The following is a 19,420-nucleotide window of genomic DNA, read 5'->3' as shown; positions in this document are numbered from 1 at the left end:
GAGGTCCTTGTCTGCGAGGCATCAATTCTCAGATGCCTCGCAGACAAGACCAAGGTATTACATGCACTGTGATTAGGATTATAGATTTCATGTATCTTGCTGAAGAACCTATGCCTACAGACTTCTAAAACTGTTATCCAAAGATGTCATAACTTATAATTTTCATAGGGTTCAAATATTTGTTATTATTTATTGTGAAGAATAGAAAATATATCTATAAATTTGTAAATATGTTTGTACTTTAAATATTTTATTCTTCTTCTTTTTTTTTTTTAAATTAAATTCATAGGTTGCAACAACATCTATTCATTTAGTTAGCATTATGGGAAATCATGGAACCTTCACAAAAAGTTTTCACCAAATACTCACAGATTTTGAGCTCCTCTATCACATGGTGTACCTAATATTTTGTATATTGGGACTTTGTATGCATCCATTCTTCTATAGTGTCCTTGTAAGTATTAATATATAAGAATAAATTTTCGATGTCAATTTTAATTTTCATTATTATGACAGTTAATTATTAATATTAATAACTTTTATCTAAATAAGCTGAACTTTTAGGTAACATTCATTCTTATTTATTAGCTTTTAGATGTTGTTTATCAAGAAGAAACTCTGAAGAACGTAATAAAGTCAGTAACTAGAAATGGTCGCTCAATCATTTTGACTGCAGTTCTGGCTCTCATTTTGGTATACCTATTCTCTATTATTGGTTATTTATTCTTCAGGGATGATTTTCTCATGGAAGTTGATATTAGAGAATCAACATCTATATTGTCCAGTAAGTTTACTTTTATATCAAATTATTAAGTTTAGATACTATCCCAATCAATGTTCGTGAAACTTTATTATTATGTGAGCACAGCCATATAATCACATCAGTCCACTTCTTGAAAAATGACTAGAAAATATTGTGATATGTTAATATATGAATTACATGCAGCATACATAGTAAAGATATAAATTAACCTTAAACTTTTATTACAAGCAAAAATTTTTACCAACTATCATCATTATCTTTTGTGCCAATTAAGTTACATATATGTAATAACAAGCAAATTGAAATATGTTTCAGGTTAGTGTAACAATAAAAATCCTGATATGATATATGTAGAGTTCAGTTTAAAATACCATGATTTTGCTTTATCATTCAAAGAAACATTCTCTAGTGTCCTTTCTAAAGTTTACATATATTCTTCTAATACACATATACACATAATAACACATGGATTGTACATTACCAATTGCTGGGGAATTATATGGCCACTTTACATATCTCATCTGGACAATTACTTTCGACACCACGTTTCTTCTGCTTTCTCTGAAGCATTCTTCAAAGGTTTAATCGGCACTTACTTCTGCCACCTAAAATAGGTAGACGTTGTTCCATGGTGAACTTGTTCAACATCATAACAACATCTCTGTAAGCATCGGTGAATACCTTCTGCTGGGCTGGTAAATTGTTGGGAAATCTATGGTAAAGTTCCTCCGTCATTGTCTCGAATCCGTGGGGAACGAGGGTGCGCCATGAGGAGGCTCCATACACATCAGCAAGACCGCCCAAAAACTCCGGAGCGTAACTCCACACACCAGTAAGAGTAAAACTCAACCTGAAGAAAAGAGCACAAGAGAGCTTCCTCAGTGCTGCACGACTTTTTGAATTGCGCGCCACATGTTCACTTCACGTCATCGATTACTCCTCCCATTTTTCTCAGCGTCACCTCGAATCCTAGTACTGCGCGCCACACACGGAAATCTTAGCCTACTCTTCTGCGCGTATGAGTGGGGGGGGACTTATTTGCTTACTAAAGGGTGCACCTATACTCTTTGATGCATGTGTTTCGATTCCGGCCATTTCTGTTTAATCGGATTATTGCTTTCTCCCAGCAGTTTATAAGTACTTACACTTAAGCAGTTTAGCAATTCTCAATACTTCATAATATCACATATTAAATGAAGTATTCTCAGCTTAGTAATATTTTAGTGAAATTTACAAGAGTCTAGTATATTCTGGTACATCAATAATTGATTCAAAATTGCAAGTCCATGTTAAGTCTGAAGGAAACATAAATGAATTTAATTTTTGTTTAATTCAGAACTTAACAAAAGCTTTCTCTCTCATCAAAAAAAATTTTAGTAAGAAATTTTTTCTTTTTTGTTGTCGCAGGTCATTCCCATGAATTCTCTGGGGGGGGGATCCACTTCCTTTAGGTGTTGCAATTTTTATTGTCATGTTCTGTGCCTTATTTGCAGTGATGTTTTGAACTTGCTCTCTTGAGCGTTTCCTCCATTTATTCCTACTTATTTGTTCAGTTCTGACATTAAGTAATTTAATACAATTAATCTCTACTGTCCTTGGACAATTGTCCTTCAAACTTCCTTCTGAATTAATTTGATCCTTTGCTATTTCATCACTCAAATTTTGATACGTTTCAGGTTGACAATTTATTTCTGAGATTGAAGCATTTTGAGATTCAATCTGATTATTTTCTACAATTTCACATCCTACATCTGTCTTCATGACATTACCTTCACTCTGCATTCTTTCTTCATATGAATTCTCATTCCTATCCCTACTTTTGGCTTTAAGATTCTCTTTACTACACCATTTCCTTCCCATGAGAAACATTTCATTCCGAGCGAAATTACAAGAAAACTTATACCTCTCTAGAAAGTTAGTTCCCAAAATTATCTGCGAACTTGAGCTAGGTGATGAGGGAAGAACCAATAGATCTTGCCATACCCATAACCCAAACTCAGGCAGATATATTCTTGCTCGAACTTTCTTATAAGCGTAACGGATTGATTTTGATATGGTTGACAGTCTGGCAGGTCTTCTCAACTCAGTAATGCCCCTCCAGATTTTTGACTTAATACTCTGGAAGTAATCATTAGTTATGATAGAGACATTGCAACCAGTATCTATTAAGATATTACATGGAGATCTGTGTATATTTCCTTGGATTATCATCCTTGACTCATTCATTCTTGTATGGCCTTTATTTCTCCTGTTGTTACTACGGGATGTTTGTCCGAAGTTTACCTCTCTGCTGTTGTTCCACGGAGGCCTCTTATTTAAAAAACAATTTCTTGCCATATGCCAGATTTCATCACATTTGAAGCATTTAGGGGGTTCCCTATGATCTCCTTGAGCATAACTACCCTGTGACTGAGATTTATAGATTTTAGAATTTTGTTCAGTCATTGCTTCTAATTTCATCATCATGTTATCAATTCGGCTTAGCATAGGCTGGTTCTGTCGTTCAACTTCTAGTCTTATTGTTTCTTTGATCTTTTCTTCATGCAAGGCATGAGGTTCTGTGGATTTGACTGAGATGGTCGTCAACTGTTGTAATACAGCATAGAGTCGATCCATCACAGGCTGTTGTAATCATTCCACCTCACCCTTTATCATGGAATTCACTTCTTCCCTACTAATCTGATTCTTCTGTTGTAATACAGCATAGAGTCGATCCATCACAGGCTGTTGTAATCGTTCCACCTCACCCTTTATCATGGAATTCACTTCTTCCCTACTAATCTGATTCTTCTCTGTCATAAGGTTCTCATTACAATCAGACCCTAGATTAAAATTAATGGACTTCTGTCCATCATTATTCCCTTGATTTCTGGATGCTCCTTTTCCCCTTTTATGCTCTTTTTCTGTCTTATCACTATTTTCCTTAATTACATTAATTTGGCCTAATTTGGATGCGGGACAAATATCGCCAAGCATCTGTTCTTTCTCTCTCTCAGCATTGTAGCAATCCTCTAGGTTTGTCAGCCTTTTCTTATATGCGGTTTCTCTTAGTTCAGGTTTTAATCTTTGCTTAAATTGGAGGAAAACTGCCAGTCTAGGTGAGATCTGTCTTCACTGGAAATATACTGAGACTGTTGGCTAGGGTTAGCAGACGGTTATAATAGTCTGTTACGCTTTCCCTATCCTTTTGAGCACTTCCTTGTAATTTCCAGAGGTTGGGTCCAATGCTCCTTGGTTTTGAGAATTAAGAGATTAATGTTTCTTTAAACTTATTATAGTCTAGAGTTTCCTTTAGAATCGGGGAGGAATATAGGAAGTTCGCCTTTCCCACTAACTTACTCCTAAGTAAAATTAGCGACTGAAAATCAGACCAATTTGCTAATTTTCTTAGTTTCTCTATATAGGAAAAGAAGGCTAAAACATTGTCAGTTTCCTCTCCAGAGAACTGCGGGAATACCTGTTGAGGATTCACCATCCTAAAGAATTCCATATCGTCCATACTAGTGCTTGATGAAAGTACCATATATTGATCTACCAGTTACAATTTTTCCCAATTCTACACTTTAAAATTTCTTAATATTAGGCCTGCCTGATTCACTCTATAACTTGCTCACTTTGATTTATTTATTTCTATATACTCAGGTCTATAAATCAAATCCTGTCGGTTGCGCCATTGTAAAATCTTTCTTCTCTTATATTTATTTGTTATTTATCCTTATTATTTTACTCTATATTTAGTCTATATTCTACCTCTTGATCATTTCTTAATTATACTAAAACTTTATCCTTAATCTTAAATCTCTTAACTTCAATATCTCTCTTGGCCGATTTATATACTTACAAGAACAATGCTAGTGGTTTGTGGGACAAAGGAATTACTAATGGCAGATACTTATTCCCTTGTCTCACACTGGTTCTAATTCCTTTTTCGGATTCAGGGAAAATTTATTTTTCACTGCGCCACCCCGAATCCTAGATTAACAGATAGTGTAGAATCGAGGAACCAGAACACAGTTTAGCATACTTTCTCATGTTACTAAGAGTTACGTTTGCAGTCGTAGCCTCTCTATAAACTAATCTCCCGCTGTGGTCCGTAATTTATGAGCAAGTGCAACAGAGAAGAAAATCAGGCAAGTCATCAGTTAAACAAAAGAAACAAAACATTTAATTCAATTGAAACATTGTATGAATTCACTCTTAATAAGTAATCTGCAATTGCTAATGACTGAGCACTAATATACTTAGATTCTCAATATTTACCTTAGCATGCATGACAAAGAACTTCAGTTAAGGCTTACAATTTACACTTGAAAAATCACACTTATTCATTAATACTAAGGACAATTATTAGCTGGATAACTAAACTGGCTTCATGTGCTCTTATCCAACTTAACAAATATTCTCAAAATTCTCAACAGAGTACGGGTGCACCTGTACTCTTTGATGCATGTGCTACGTAACCAGTCATATGGTACTGTAAAAACTCAATCATAGGTTAAATATTCCAAAGCACATTGCATTCAATTGTTTACTTAGGTTAAGTCCCATGTGAATATTGTAAAAATAAACTTTGTTTGTCTCTGTATAGTTTGTTTTAGATGTTATTGTAAATAACACTCTGGAAGTTAACTGTATATACTGCTTTAATAAGAACATGTTAAAGTGTTAAAAACAAAGGCAATGCTTATATCACCGAAGCTGCATGTAATAGATCTACATGAAGGCATTAGAAAGATTGTTATTAAAATTTGTTTGTATGAGAAAGGCTTGCAGGCTCTAAGTGTAAACATCTGCTAAGTCAGTCAGAAAGGTTCATACAACTTTCCGATGGCCGGCAACTTACAATTAAAAGAAAGCTGAGGAGTACAAAAGGCATGCCGAACTTGAAACTTAAGATGAAAGAATCATTCTTTGGGGGTTGCCAAACTTCATGCAAGGTCTCAGAGGAGGTATAATAAAAAGGGACTGCACGGATCCAGAGATTGCTGCAGAAGTAGAGGGGGCCCAGTTCCAGAGACGTCCACAGAGAGACAGGAGGGGCTGCCCGGTTCCAGACGCTGTCAAAGAGGAGGCAGCTCAGTTCCAGACATTGCTATAGCTGCCCAGTCCCAGACATTGCCAAACAGAGAAAGAGAGAGAGCTGCTCGGTTCCAGACATCATTAGAGAGCATCCCAGATCCAGACGTTGGTTGAGAGAGTTTTCCGCTTCCAGAAAGGAGCTTCTCAGTTCGAGACATCGCTAGAGAGAAACGACTTCTAGGCCACAGACAGGGCTTTCAAATTGCAGTAAGGAGAAGTCCCAAACACCGTAGAAGAGAAAAGTTTCCAGTCCAGAGGGATCCTGATTGACAGTGGACAACAGTTTCATTTTTCTTGGAGGCGGCATTTTCAGTTTCTTAGAGGCGGCAATTCAAGCTACTTGAGATGGCAGTCATCTAGGCATTTTCGGCGAGCCCAAGTAGAGGAGAAAAGCGAGGCAAATTTCCCGAAGTACCTTCGCTCGTAAGTTTTTCTTTTCGCCATGGGAGAATAACATTTTTCCGGAACTGTACGAGTCCCGCTAAATCCTCAATTGATATAGCCAAAGCCAAAATTCAAGATGAAGATCTGAGATGAAAGAATTGCCATAGAACTTTTAGTGAAAGACTTTTTTTTACTAATCATGTACATTTCATAGTAATGTAAATAAATGTTATTTGACTTTCTTGTAAACAAAGCACGTAATAATATAAACGAGAGAGATTCTGAGAGAGAGAGAGAGAGAGAGAAAGTGTGTGCAGCTACATTAGAATAACGGAGAATAAAGTATAAAGTAAAGAAAAAAGACATCACAAGTAATTAATAGAAATTACAAGTATACAAAGTTAAAATAATAATAAAATTTTGCAATGTCACAGTAATGACAGGATAGCAACAGTAGATTTATAACTATGCATTTCAATAGGCTACTGACAGTAGCGCCGTGCAGACTGTTGTTTCGTCTCTGTGTTGCATAATAATTTCTTGTGGGTATAAAATAGAAATGGAATCAGAAATTTAAAAAAAGTTATCCGGTGCACAAAATCGTAAGCATCATGCTGCAAAAGAAGCATATGTTAAGAAACAAACTGGGGCTCTTAATAAATTTGTTAAAATATTAAAATATTCTGATGCAGATTGTAACCAACTCGATACATCAGAAATCGGAGTTGACGAACCATGCACATCATCCAGTTTGAATGAAAGTACTATTACAACTGTTGAACAAGATAACAAGATGCAGGATTTAAGTGAAAAACAGTTAGGAGAAGATTTAGTTGTAGTTGACCACGAAACTAACACATTGTTAGTCTCTGTAAATTTAGAAGATCCAGGTGAATGGGAAAATATTGATGAAAAATTATGAGTTGTTTTAATTGAAATGGGGCCTGTTCAAAAGAAAAATATAATATATCCCAGAGATACATATGGTCGTAAATTTGGCGACAAGTATTATAATAGAAAAATGGGAAACGGGGAGCTCATGCCAAGATCGTGGCTCATTTATTCCGAAACTTTAAATTCTGTTTTTTGCTTTTGTTGCAAACTTTTCGCACCTTCTGAATCAAGTAGTCTTGTAGAAGGTTATAACGATTGGAGAAATGTAAGTACAACTTTGTATAGACATGAGACTAGTTTAGCTCATGAAAAATTTCTTAAAATGGAAGGAACTTGATAAAAATTTAAAAAACAAAACTACTATTGATTGCCAGACTCAAAGCATGTATGAAATGGAAAAGAAACATTGGATAAGTGTTTTAGAAGGCTTGATTGAAATTATAAAATTCCTTGGTAGCTAAAACTTAGCTTTTCGCAGATCATCTGATAAATGAAAGGAATAACAGCAATTTTTTAAAATTAGTCGAACTGTTTGCGAAGTTTGATCCCGTTATGGAAAATCATGTTGAAAGGGCCCTACAAGGAAACAATAGAGTACACTATTTGAGTAAAGACAGTCAAAATGAAATATTGGAAACTTTGAGTAACATAATCAAGGATACAATTTTATTATCAATTCGAAAATCTAAATATTATTCCATAATTTTAGACTGCACACCTGATGCAAGTAAAACAGAACGAATGACCGTTATTATTTGCTTTGTGTCCTGTGACAATGGAATTGTCAAGATCATGGAAAATTTTTTAGGTTTTGCAGATATATCAGATTCCACAGAAAGTGGTTTATGTGCAACAATAAGGGAACAACTGGAAAAATGGAACATTCCCATTGAAGACATGCGAGATCAAGGATATGACAATGGGGCAAATATGAAAGGGAAAAAATATGGGCTCCAAAATTTGCTTTTGAACAAAAATCCTCGAGCTTTTTACATGCCATGTGCTGCTCATGCCCTAAATTTAATCATTAACAATGCAGCCAAAGTGAATGCAGATACAATTAGTTTCTTTGCAATTATTCCAGAAATATATAATTTCTTTTCATTCTCTTACAAACGTTGGGCAATCCTTTTAAAGTTTGTAAACAAATTAACCTTGAAACAGCCATCAGAAACGCGATGGAAAGTAAAATTAATGCAATCTGCCCTCTATGATATCAGTTAGGAGAAATTTACGATGCACTTTTTGAAATTTTAAATAATGAAAATTTTAATAAAGAAACTCAGCATGAAGCACAAACATTATGTGCTAAAATGAAGGACTACAAATTTATTTGTTCTCTCATAATTTGGCATGATTTACTTAACAGAATAAAGCCTGTGAGTAAAATGCTTCAAGACAAAAATTTGAACATTACACTTGCTTTAGAATCTATCAAAAACTTAAAAATATTCTTACAAGAGTATCGATCAGATAGAAATTTTAAAGAAGTTCTGAAAACGGCATAATAACTGAGTGAAGAGATGGATGGAGAACAAGAATTTAAAACTGGTATGGAAGTTTGCCGACGAAAGAAGGCACGACAGTTTGGCTACGAGCATCATGACAAATCGCCAGAAGATAAATTTAGAGTGATAAATAAATTAATTTATTTATAAATTAATTTATAGAATTTAGAAATTATAAAATAAAGATAAATTTAAATTTACACTTCTAGACGTTGCAATGTGTTTGTTAATAGAACGTTTTGAACAACTAAAAACATATTATGATAATTTCAATTTCTTGTATAGATTACTACATATTAATAACGAAGATTTACAAAAAAATTGTGACAATTTAGAGATTCTTGATGGACGGCGACAATAGAGATGTAAATGCAATAGAACTATATGACAAGTTATGTGCTTTCCGGGATATTTTTCGAAAGGGTAATTTAAATATTCAAAACCCTTTCGATATTCTTAATTTTATTGTGTCCAATATTTATCTTTCCCTAACTTTTCAGTTGCTTTAAGAATACTATTAACCTTACCTGTTAGTGTAGCGAGCGGTGAACGTTCCTTTTCCAAGTTGAAATTGATTAAAACCTACTTAAGAACAAGTATGTCACAAAAAAGGTTTGTTAGTTTGGCGTTAATAGCTATTGAAAATGATGTCTGTGCGGAATTAGACGTTGAGATCGTTATTTCTAATTTGGCAAATACAAAATCAAGAACCCTAAAATTTTAATAACAAAATTTCAAGTATGTAATTTAATTTATTTTCTGTTATTCTGTAAAGATTTTATTTTTTGAATACTTATATTAATATTATAAAATGTTCTAATTATTATTTCTGAATTCTTTTCTTATTTTCTCGTCTATCTTGAGTTTATTTTATTTTCCTAAAAGATAGTTCCACTTATAAAAATTATTAAAAAATTTTTACAACTTACTAAGAATTAAGTAAAATGCAAGAATTTTTTAAACTTTAGTTCAAATAAATTTTAACTTTAATTAAAAGTCATTTTAATTTTGTTAGCGATTTGGGTTGGTGAGAAGGCTATAATCTCTGTATCATTATATTCAACGATTAAAGTGAAGTGGCTTTATCAAAATTTGCTTCAACTTTTGAGAATTTTTTGAATATTCGGGTTTTTAATGATTATCCCACCTAGTCAACACCCCCCACCCCCCCGGTTCGTTACATTTAGCAAACCAACGTGTGGCTGTTCTGTCAAAATTTATTTAAGAAATTTCAAATAATGTAAATTTTTATTATCGTAAAAGAATCACACACATGCCTGGATCGTTACAGGGGCACTTAGATAGACATTGCATGCGGGCGGCAAAGACCCTAGCGCCGGCTCTGGTTCCAATATTATGATCCCTAGCATTCCAAAATTTTTAAAAATAAGAAAAATCTTCCATTTAGTTGCTTGTGTGAGATAGATATTTAAGTGCCCATTTATTTCAATTTCTCCTTATTGCAATTTTCAAAATACTAAAGCCACGAGTTACATTGCAGCTAAAAAATGGTGCATTCCTGAATTAGTATATCTCATTGACTACGTGGAAATCACTTAGCACTAAGCAACAGATTATCTCTAATTCCTTCTTGGCTGTAATAAATGGATAGCATATCTTGATTTATTCAAGATCTGCTATTATTCATGTTACTACGCAGGCTGTCTCATTTCTGAGGATAACAGCTTTATGCCCAGGTTCAGTGCCATTAGCGATTATTGTGAATCAGGCCTCCATGGAGTCAGAATGCTCATCATAGGAAGCCCATCTTAGAAAGCACAAAGTATATCATACCACTCGTTGAACTCATTATTGACCATTCATGAACTCGCCACTCTATCAGGCAATGCATTCCATGGTTCAATCCTTCTCAATGCAAAGAAACCACTCCTCACCTCTTACTGACAACTTCCTTTCGTAACTACCAGGAATGGCCCCTTGTCTTCGCTCCTTTCCCTGTTCCACCAAACGAAACAACTGCTGTGTGTCAACCCTGTAACTACCTCTCAACAGTTTAAAAGTCTGAATCATATCACCTCTCCATCTTCTATCTATCACACTCTGCAGTCCATATTCCCTCAGTTTGTCTTCATAACTAACATTATACAGTCCTGATACCATCTTTGTTATCCATCTCTGCACTCTTTCCATTGTTAATTTATTGCCTTCAAATCCTGGGGACCAAATTTGAGAAAAACGGTCCAATTGTGGTCTGATCAAGGCTTTACACAGTAAAATAAGAAATTTTATCTCTGTAGATCAAAATCCTTCTTATTAAAGCAATTCTCTGGGTTACCTTCACCACCTTTGCAATATGTTCTCTGAATTTCAGGTTTCTCTCACTCATCACCCACAGATCCCTTGCCTCCCCTACTTCCCCCCCCAGTACAATTCCTCCAACAGTGTATGCAGCCTCCCAATGATGTATCCCAAACTTCAAGACTTTACATTTAGCTACATTAAATTGCATCCCCCATTCATTTTCCCATCTGTCCGGTTTATTCAAATCATCTATCTTGCAAGGCTACCACATCTGCATTATTACTAATAACCCTTTCCAGCTTCACATCATATGCAAACAACTGAATATTCTCCTGTAATCCATTAATAAATCATTGATATAAAGATTAAACAATACGGGTTCCAGTACTGAGCCCTGAGAAACCCCAGATGTAACCTTCTTCCTCCTTGATGTTGTTCCCCGATACACAACTCTCTAATACCTATCAGATAGCCAATTCCTGAATCCAGTTCACTAACCTGATATCTAAACCTATATGCTGCAACTCAAATATCAGCTAGCCATGTGATCCTGTCAAATGCCTTTGTAAAATCCAAAAAAATGGCAGAATATGCCTTTCTCTCATCAACCACTTTCGTCACTTTATTGTAAAAGGTAATTATATTACTAAAGCAAGAGTGCCCCTTAAAAGTCCATGTTGACTTTCACAGATAACATTATTCTCAACTGCCCAACAGTTATATATGATCCCTCAATTTCTCCAAGATCTTAACAACTGCTGATGAAACACAAACTAGTCTGTAGTTTGACACTTCCAGTCTACTATCACCCTTATGCAATGGCTCTATCTTACCCTCCTTCTACTCTTTGGTTACCTTTCCCTTAGCCAGACTTTCATTGAAAAGCCCAGTCAAATGAGCTGTCAGTACTTTAGCACATTTTTCTCAAAACCAATGGCAAAATTCCATCCAGTCTCATTGCTTTATTGACATCCAGAGTACTGTGTATTTGAAACACACTTTCCTCTTGCACTTCTAAACCTCAAACCTGCCGTATCCCTTTAGTATTAAAACCTTCTCCTTCTTTAATAATGTATTCTTTGAACAACTCCACTATGTAGTTTCAATCTGTCACTCTGTTCCCATTTTTATCCGGCAATGTCATTCTTCCCAAATCATTTCTCCTTCTACTGGCTACAGCAAAAAAAATCCTTAGGAGTTTCATTCGATCTCAGGGCCAATCTCTTTTCATATTCCAGTTTTGCATTCTTTACCATACAAGTCACTCTCCTGGTCTGAGTCTTATATTCTTTAAACATCTGCTCTCCATATTCTTATATTTCATCCATAACCTCTTTTTTTTTTTTTTTTTAACCTGCAGTTCCTGTTTGATATTGTTTGTCATCCATTTTACACCAAATTGTGTTATCTTCTTCACTCACAGTATACAGCTTGCTATTGCTGCTAATAAAGCTAATAAATATTCCTTCACAGGTTCCCAAGCACTAATGATATCTTGCCCTTTCAATTCCTCCCTCTGTGGAACTGCCCCAAGTTGATCTAAGACTATTATAATCGCCTGCCTTATAATTCCACATACATTCCTTTCTCTTTGATACTCCTGCATGTCTATTCATCTTCCAAGTCAGAACTGCTAACTCTCTCCAACTGGAGGCAGAGATGCCATCTCAGTTATAATCAGCTATTCTACTACATGTTGCCTAAGACATTTGTCCTTCAAGAATTCTAGAAATTTTTCCTTTATTACTGCATGCAGTTACCTCTTCCCAGTTTATACTGCTGTGATTAAAATCTCCCATAACAATCATTCTCTTTTGCACTTGCCAATCTCAACTGGTCTGGTTAAACATCCCCTGCTCTTCACCCTCTATAATCCCTGGCTTGTAGCATCACCATACTAAATTTCCTGTCTTGCTCACCTCTAACTGACACCAATTTCAAAACCATTAGTGCCATTGCCCTCCAAATCCTCCACTCTGAGAGGACATAAGGCAACACTATCATAAGCAGTACTCCACCACCTCATTTTCCCTTTCTGTCCTGTCGAAAAATGCTGTACCCTGCTACTTCTGTTCCTGTTAGTATATCATCTTCCGTCAACCACGTGATAATGCCTATCCTTCTTATGAAAATTCATGAATAGACCTACTTAGCAGTCACCTTGTATTGAAGATGCTTCTTACTATAGAGATACAGCTAACAGATTTACCTGTTTAAAACTGCCAGTTCCAGATTTATCCCACTTTTTCTTTCTTATTTGTGTTTCCTGGAACACAATACCAGCTACAAAACTTCAAACCTTCAGTAAGCTGTTCAGAGACCAACTTCTTGTCATGTTGGAACATCTCATATGGTGAAAGTTTCACTTTTCATACATATTTAAAAAATCAGAATTGGTTGATTTTATATTATATTGGCTTAAATTATATTGACTGGGCTACCTTGTTTATCATTGCTTACCTTTTAATTAGTGAACAATTCTCTTTCAGACTTTTTACATTCAGTTCAGGCTTTTTGACAATAGCTGCAATGGAGAGCCCCTTCCTTTTCCAATTTCAACATTTTTGTGCTGGCCTGCTTGGCTGAGTGGTTAGCATATCTGCTCTCAAGCCAAAAGGCTGCAGGTTCAAATCCCATCGTGGGTATGAATGTTTGTGATTGTCTGTGAAAATACTATTGGTTGGTGGTGGTGGGTGGTTAGATGGCATTGGTGTAGATGATGATTGTAGTTGCAGTTTGTTTTAGTTGGTCAATTGAGTGGTGGAGACAGAGTTGTAGAATGGGTGCCCTCCCTCAATGAGTTTTTGGACTCCCTGGAGGTGTCATGTAATAATAACAGTAATAATAATTAGAGAAAAATATACAGGACAAAAAAAATTTTTTTTTTCTAAGTTGAGATTTTTCTACCTTGTCATAGCTGAAAATTGCCTCATCACAGTCTTGATAACTGCTACATATTCAGTAAGGATATGGCTACAAATTCTCATAAAGATGTATGTTTAAATTATGAAACTTGAGAGCTGAGTTCATCTTATTGTTGTTTTTCATCACCATGATCAAAATTTTTGATCTGAAATGCATTCATAAATTCAGTGATGTTGATTAACTGTGAATTCTAATAATAATTACTTATGGAATTCCATTTCAGAAACAACCCAACCAACAAATTCAGTAGCAGTTAATGGAAAGTCACTGGATTCTGTATTTCTACCCAGAGTTAACTACTGCCCTATAAATGCTGGTGGAATATCTAACTGCCCTGCACAAGAAGAACAAGATGCCTTCATATATAAAGAGGAAAGCAACAATGATTCTGAAAAAAGTTAGTAGTAAAAGTGTATTGTTATACTGCTATTAATTTTCATAAAATAGTTGCATTTTATTCATGATTTTGTTATTATATTTCAGTTGTGTTTTTAGAATAATAAGGAAAGAGCTAGAACTTTCTTATCTTTCTTATGCTAGTAAAGTACATACAGTGAGTGGGTGCCTTATATGAACCTACCAAAAACTATAGTAAAACTGTATGAGCCAAAGAATATTTAGATTGAAAGGAGTGAAGTTGTTTAAGATTCCAAAATGTACTTGCATATAAATGGATTTGTTCTATTACCTTGTCTTGGACATCTGCACATCTTGGAAATACATGAAAAACTTTTCATGACTACAGCCAAATGTGGGCATAAATTTATTTTTTGCATACTAATATATTATATTACGTCCGCGCGGTTAGCCTAATGGCTTTGCGCTTTGTAACCATATGCCTGGGGAAGGAGTGTCCTAGGTTCGATTCCCGTCCACGATGTGAGGAGCTTAAGGATCTTCCTCAGCCATAGCCAAGTTAACCGGTCTTGGGCGTGGGCCGCAGGGTTTTTCCGCCAGTTTATCTGAGGTTTTTGATCCCACAAGCAGGCAAACCGGCACTGTGAACACACAGGTTACAGTCATAAATACTTACGGCAAGGAAGGCAATGGGAAACCACCTTGCTCATAATCATCTCTCCCTAGAATGGTAGCATATAGCTACCCTCCCGCAGCCATATGGCAGATGGGAACCAGAAGATATTATATTACACAAAAAATGTGTTATCAATTTCCTACAAATGAAATTGCAATATGTTTTTGGCAAAAGTTACAAATTTCCTAAGGACACAGTTCTTGAGGCAAATTGGCCCACTCCTTGTTCGTTTTCTGGAGGGGAATTTCCAACATCAATGCATCTCCCTAGTGCATCCCAAACGTGTTTTATGGGTGGGGTTGAGATTTGGGAAGCATTCTGGTCGCTTGATTTGATTATTATTCTCAGTCTCCAGAAGTATCTCCACTGCTCATATATAATGTGGTGTGGCATTTTCATCCATGAGATCTGGGGAACGTGCTAATCACTCAATTCGATTATTATCCTCAGTCTCCAGAAGTATCTCCACTGTTCATATACAGTGTGGTGTGGCATTGTCATCCATAAAAATGAATTCTTTGCCTACCACACCACAGAATGATCAAACATGATGTTGAAGAACTTCTGTGGAATAATATTCACCAGTCATAGTTCCTTTTTCCAGCACTTGTAGTCCATTGTATCCATTAAGAATAATACCTTTCCATGACCTCTACACTCTCATAGCTATCCCTTTCAAGAGGATTCTTGCAATGATAAGTAGTACCACTTTAACACCAGATCAGATATCATCTCGAATCAGAGTAAAGACTAAAACGTCTCTCATTTTTATTGATAGATACAACCCCACTGAAAGCGTGCTCTACAATGTGGATAAAGGGACGCAGACTACAGGCCTTCTGGTGTATAGGCCTACTTGTTGCAGACATCTTGCCACAGTTTGTCAAGATATCCATGTACCTGTGCTTGAATGGATCTGACTTGTAAGCTGACCCATGGTGTGTCAATTACGTTTTGCTGTTATAACCAAAAATCTGTCTTCATGCGTCATGGTAGAGCAAGGGCAACCTTGCCCTACATCAGTGTTTCTCAACATTTTTTGGATCATGCCCCACCTCAACATCTCAAAGATTTTGATGCCCCCCCTGCCCTCTAGCATAATTGTCAGCCAAGTTCTAAAAACGTATAATATAAATATGTACATGTACATTTTCAAATTGCCCCCAAAAATATTCAAACTGTCCTCCTGTGGGGCACATGCCCCCACGTTGAGAAACACTGCTCTACATTTGGAATCTCACAATGCTATGTGAGATTCCAAACTCTCTAGCAATATCAGGGATTCTTTAGGCCTTCTTCAAGCTTTCCAATAATTCCTCCCCATGTGAAATCATTCTTTGTACATGATTCGAAAATTTGAATGTGTGCCCACTTTCTACTTGGAATTGTCAGCTTTGGAATTTAATAGACTCTATTAGTAAGTAGTGCTGCCAGGTCAGTGTTGCAAAGTGTAATTTGGTAGGCAATGATGGGATGCAAAGTATACAGTTTATGGGGTGAAATGAAGGGTGATGGGGGAAGAGATGGTATGGTAGAAAATAACACCACCACATGTATGATTTTAAGGCTTACAAACAAAGCTTTTTCTTCAAATTTTCCATCACTCTGAGATGATATCTTGGAGTGATGGCAGACAGAAACCAGAAGTTTAGAGTCACATTACACAAGTTCTCAAATCATCACATTGGATTATGGCAATGATGTGGAGGACCTTGACATGCAGAAATAAAAAGGTTGTGTGTAGATTTGATCACCTGATTTTCATGATTTTGAGGATATATTAGATAGGTTCTTTCAGAAAAGATTGACTTCATGTAACCTTCCATGATGAATTGACTCCATGGAAGTCTGCCAACAATGGTTGTTTTTTGAAAATTATATTATTTCACGAATTACTCACAAGAATCATTTGGCATATCAAGCATAAGCTGATCATTGTTATAAATAGCTTTTGGATGGCTACTTGCATAATGAATGCCATCTCATACATTATATAAGCACATAATAGGCTTCCAAATATTGTGTAGAATGAGCCCCTAGTTGTTATTCAAGGTGCCTTGAGAGAGCATATGACTTCACAAGATTCCTTTATAACATGTTGGCTCTTCCAGATTTATCATGGAGACAAATAACTGATTCATTTCACAGTAATGTGTAAATATGTGGTAAGCGAAGCCAGTTTTATTTCCTTTTGTATTCATATATGTTTATTGATTTCTAAACTACTTCCAGTTTTACCAATGTGTGTTTGCTAATTAAATATCGTTCTTGTGTTTACATGCTTATATTATTCTGGCATTTATATGTCTGTGGATTCCTTGGTCTAAAGCAGGGTTTCTCAAACTTTTTCTACGATGGAACATTTCACAAATCCTGAAATTTTCACGGAACACCTTGGTTATTTTGTAATGTATTAATTAATAATTAATTGGTAATTTAGCCGATTTTTATTATTAATTAACAATTGATACTTAATTATTAATTCATATTTTTTATTAATTAATTAAACATCAGTTAAACCATCATTAAATTAATTTGTGCTGATTTTCATTGACATATCCTTCTAATCACCAAAAATTTATATTATAAGTACTGACGAGTGAATGCAGACTTTTTCTTCTGTGTGGTAGTTTTACCCTCCTTTTGTACATCCTGGCGATCTTTGTAGGCTTGAGATGGATAACTCACTATCTGTTCCATCACAAACACCTTCAATAAGAGATTTCTTAATACCAAAATTAAGCAAAGTGCCTTGTCTCTTATTCATATTGGATTTTAACTCTGTATTCCTGTTACTTTTAAAAAAAAAAATCACGGAACTCCGGTTTCAGAACAAGCACTTACACACTGCAATACGAACTTGCAAAGAAAGTATTCAGCATTACTAGATTTGAGAACCAGATACAGACTTCCTTGATCTTCAATTTCAGTGGAAAAATTTTCTTTATACTCCTTGCTGATTGGTCACTAAAATTTGCAACACAGATGTTATTTCGGCCAGTTTTGAGAACAGAGCATATGCCACCCATTGTTGTAATCGGCTTGCAAGGAATTTTTATGGTCAGTCATAAACAACGGTATTCTCTTTCCCGATTGTTGAAAGATTTCTATGTGTGAAAATTAACGATAATTCATGAATGCTTCCACGTTTAAAAATATGCCACTTGGTCACTAACATTTGCTACACAGATGTCATTTCCTTCAGTTTTGAGAACAGAGTATATGCCACCCATTGTTATAATCCGCTTGCAGGCAATTTTTATGGTCATAAACAGCGGTATTCCCTTTCCCAAATGTTGAAAGGTTTTGAAGTGTGAAAATTAACGATAATTCATGAATATTTCCACATTTAAAAATACACGGCCTACACAGATGTTATTAGGCATTCTGGGTCTGAGCTTTTAGACATATTCACGAATATTATTCTCCTCAGAATATTTCCACTATAAAATATTTATTCATGAAAAATGCTTAGAAAACTAAAATGACAAATTCCAGGAGAACTTCTTGCAGAATATAGTTTGGGAAACCCTGCTCTAGGAGAGTGAGACATTCTTCAATGGAAAGGTTTCTTAATAATTATGCCATGTCTAAACTGGCTGAATCAGTTAATTTAGATATTTTTTTAAGAAGAAATCTGAATGTCCAGTGTGATTCTGCAAGGAATGCTTTTCAAAAAAAAATTAATGACGTACTAGCTTTGCTATGGAAAAGATTGTTTTTTATTAGAAGATAGTTATAAATCTCTCCAACTTCAAACTTCCATTTTAAATAAAGATTTGAATTCTGAATAAGTCCACTCAGCATTCAAAAAAGTCGGCCTAATATGAGCCTCCATAGCTCAGTCAGTATAGACGAAATCATTTGTTCAGAAAGAACTGGGTTCAATTCCTGTTCATGATGTGAGGAACCTTTGTCTGGTCTCTTTCAACTAAAGGTAAGTTAGCCAGTCTCATACGGAGGTAAAGAATTTTTTTCACCCAGAAACTCAGGTTTTTTGTCCCTCAGAACAGGCAAACTGGCCCGTGAACACACATGGATCTACAGTCATAAAATATGTAATCCCTCACTAAAAGGGCTCAACCAGTGCTAAGGGATGGTTGAGGAATGGGGGAAACAATAAATTAAATAAATTATAGCTAATGTTGATAGGATCATATGTAATAATAAGTCTAGTGTATGTAGCATACACTATAGACATATTACTACATCTGTTCTATTAAATTCCTGTCTACCAAGAAATGGTATAACTACATCAGACAAGTAGCTCTGAAAAATACGTGATAACAAGAACATAATTATCCTCAAATCCGACAGGAGAAATGCCTCAGCTATTATGAGCGGTGCTGATTATGATGCCAAAATCATCACTGTTTTATCAGATCCCTCCATTATTTAGAAACATACTGGTTAGCCGAGTGGTTACTGTATCTGTTCTCCAACTCAAGCTGTGGTTTCAAATCCTGCTATGGGCATGGGTGTTTGTGGCTGTCTTTAAGTGGAAGATGAATTTCTTTTCCCAATGTGAGACCACCACCCTGCTTATTGAAGGCCTGAAGTGGCTTGAAAAAG

The 19,420-nt window shown here is 35.5% G+C and overlaps 1 protein-coding gene across 1 annotated transcript in view; it reads left to right on the top strand.

Annotated features, from left to right (window-relative positions):
• The window catches only part of Itpr (Inositol 1,4,5,-trisphosphate receptor), a 1,112,489-nt gene that overhangs the window by 1,009,741 nt on the left and 83,328 nt on the right, over positions 1–19,420 (top strand). The window contains exons 52-54 of the mRNA XM_090401920.1: positions 290–454; positions 589–784; positions 14,039–14,212. Coding sequence (XP_090258046.1) covers positions 290–454; positions 589–784; positions 14,039–14,212 — 535 coding nt within the window. The remainder of the gene's footprint in view (positions 1–289; positions 455–588; positions 785–14,038; positions 14,213–19,420) is intronic.

The sequence above is a fragment of the Typopeltis vanoorti genome, chromosome 2 (genome assembly GCF_054136105.1).
Source record: "Typopeltis vanoorti isolate ZY-2024b chromosome 2, IOZ_Tvanoo_1.0, whole genome shotgun sequence".
Taxonomy (NCBI): domain Eukaryota; kingdom Metazoa; phylum Arthropoda; class Arachnida; order Uropygi; family Thelyphonidae; genus Typopeltis; species Typopeltis vanoorti.
Note: the sequence above shows the minus strand (reverse complement) of the source record. Positions and strands in the feature narration are given on the sequence as shown.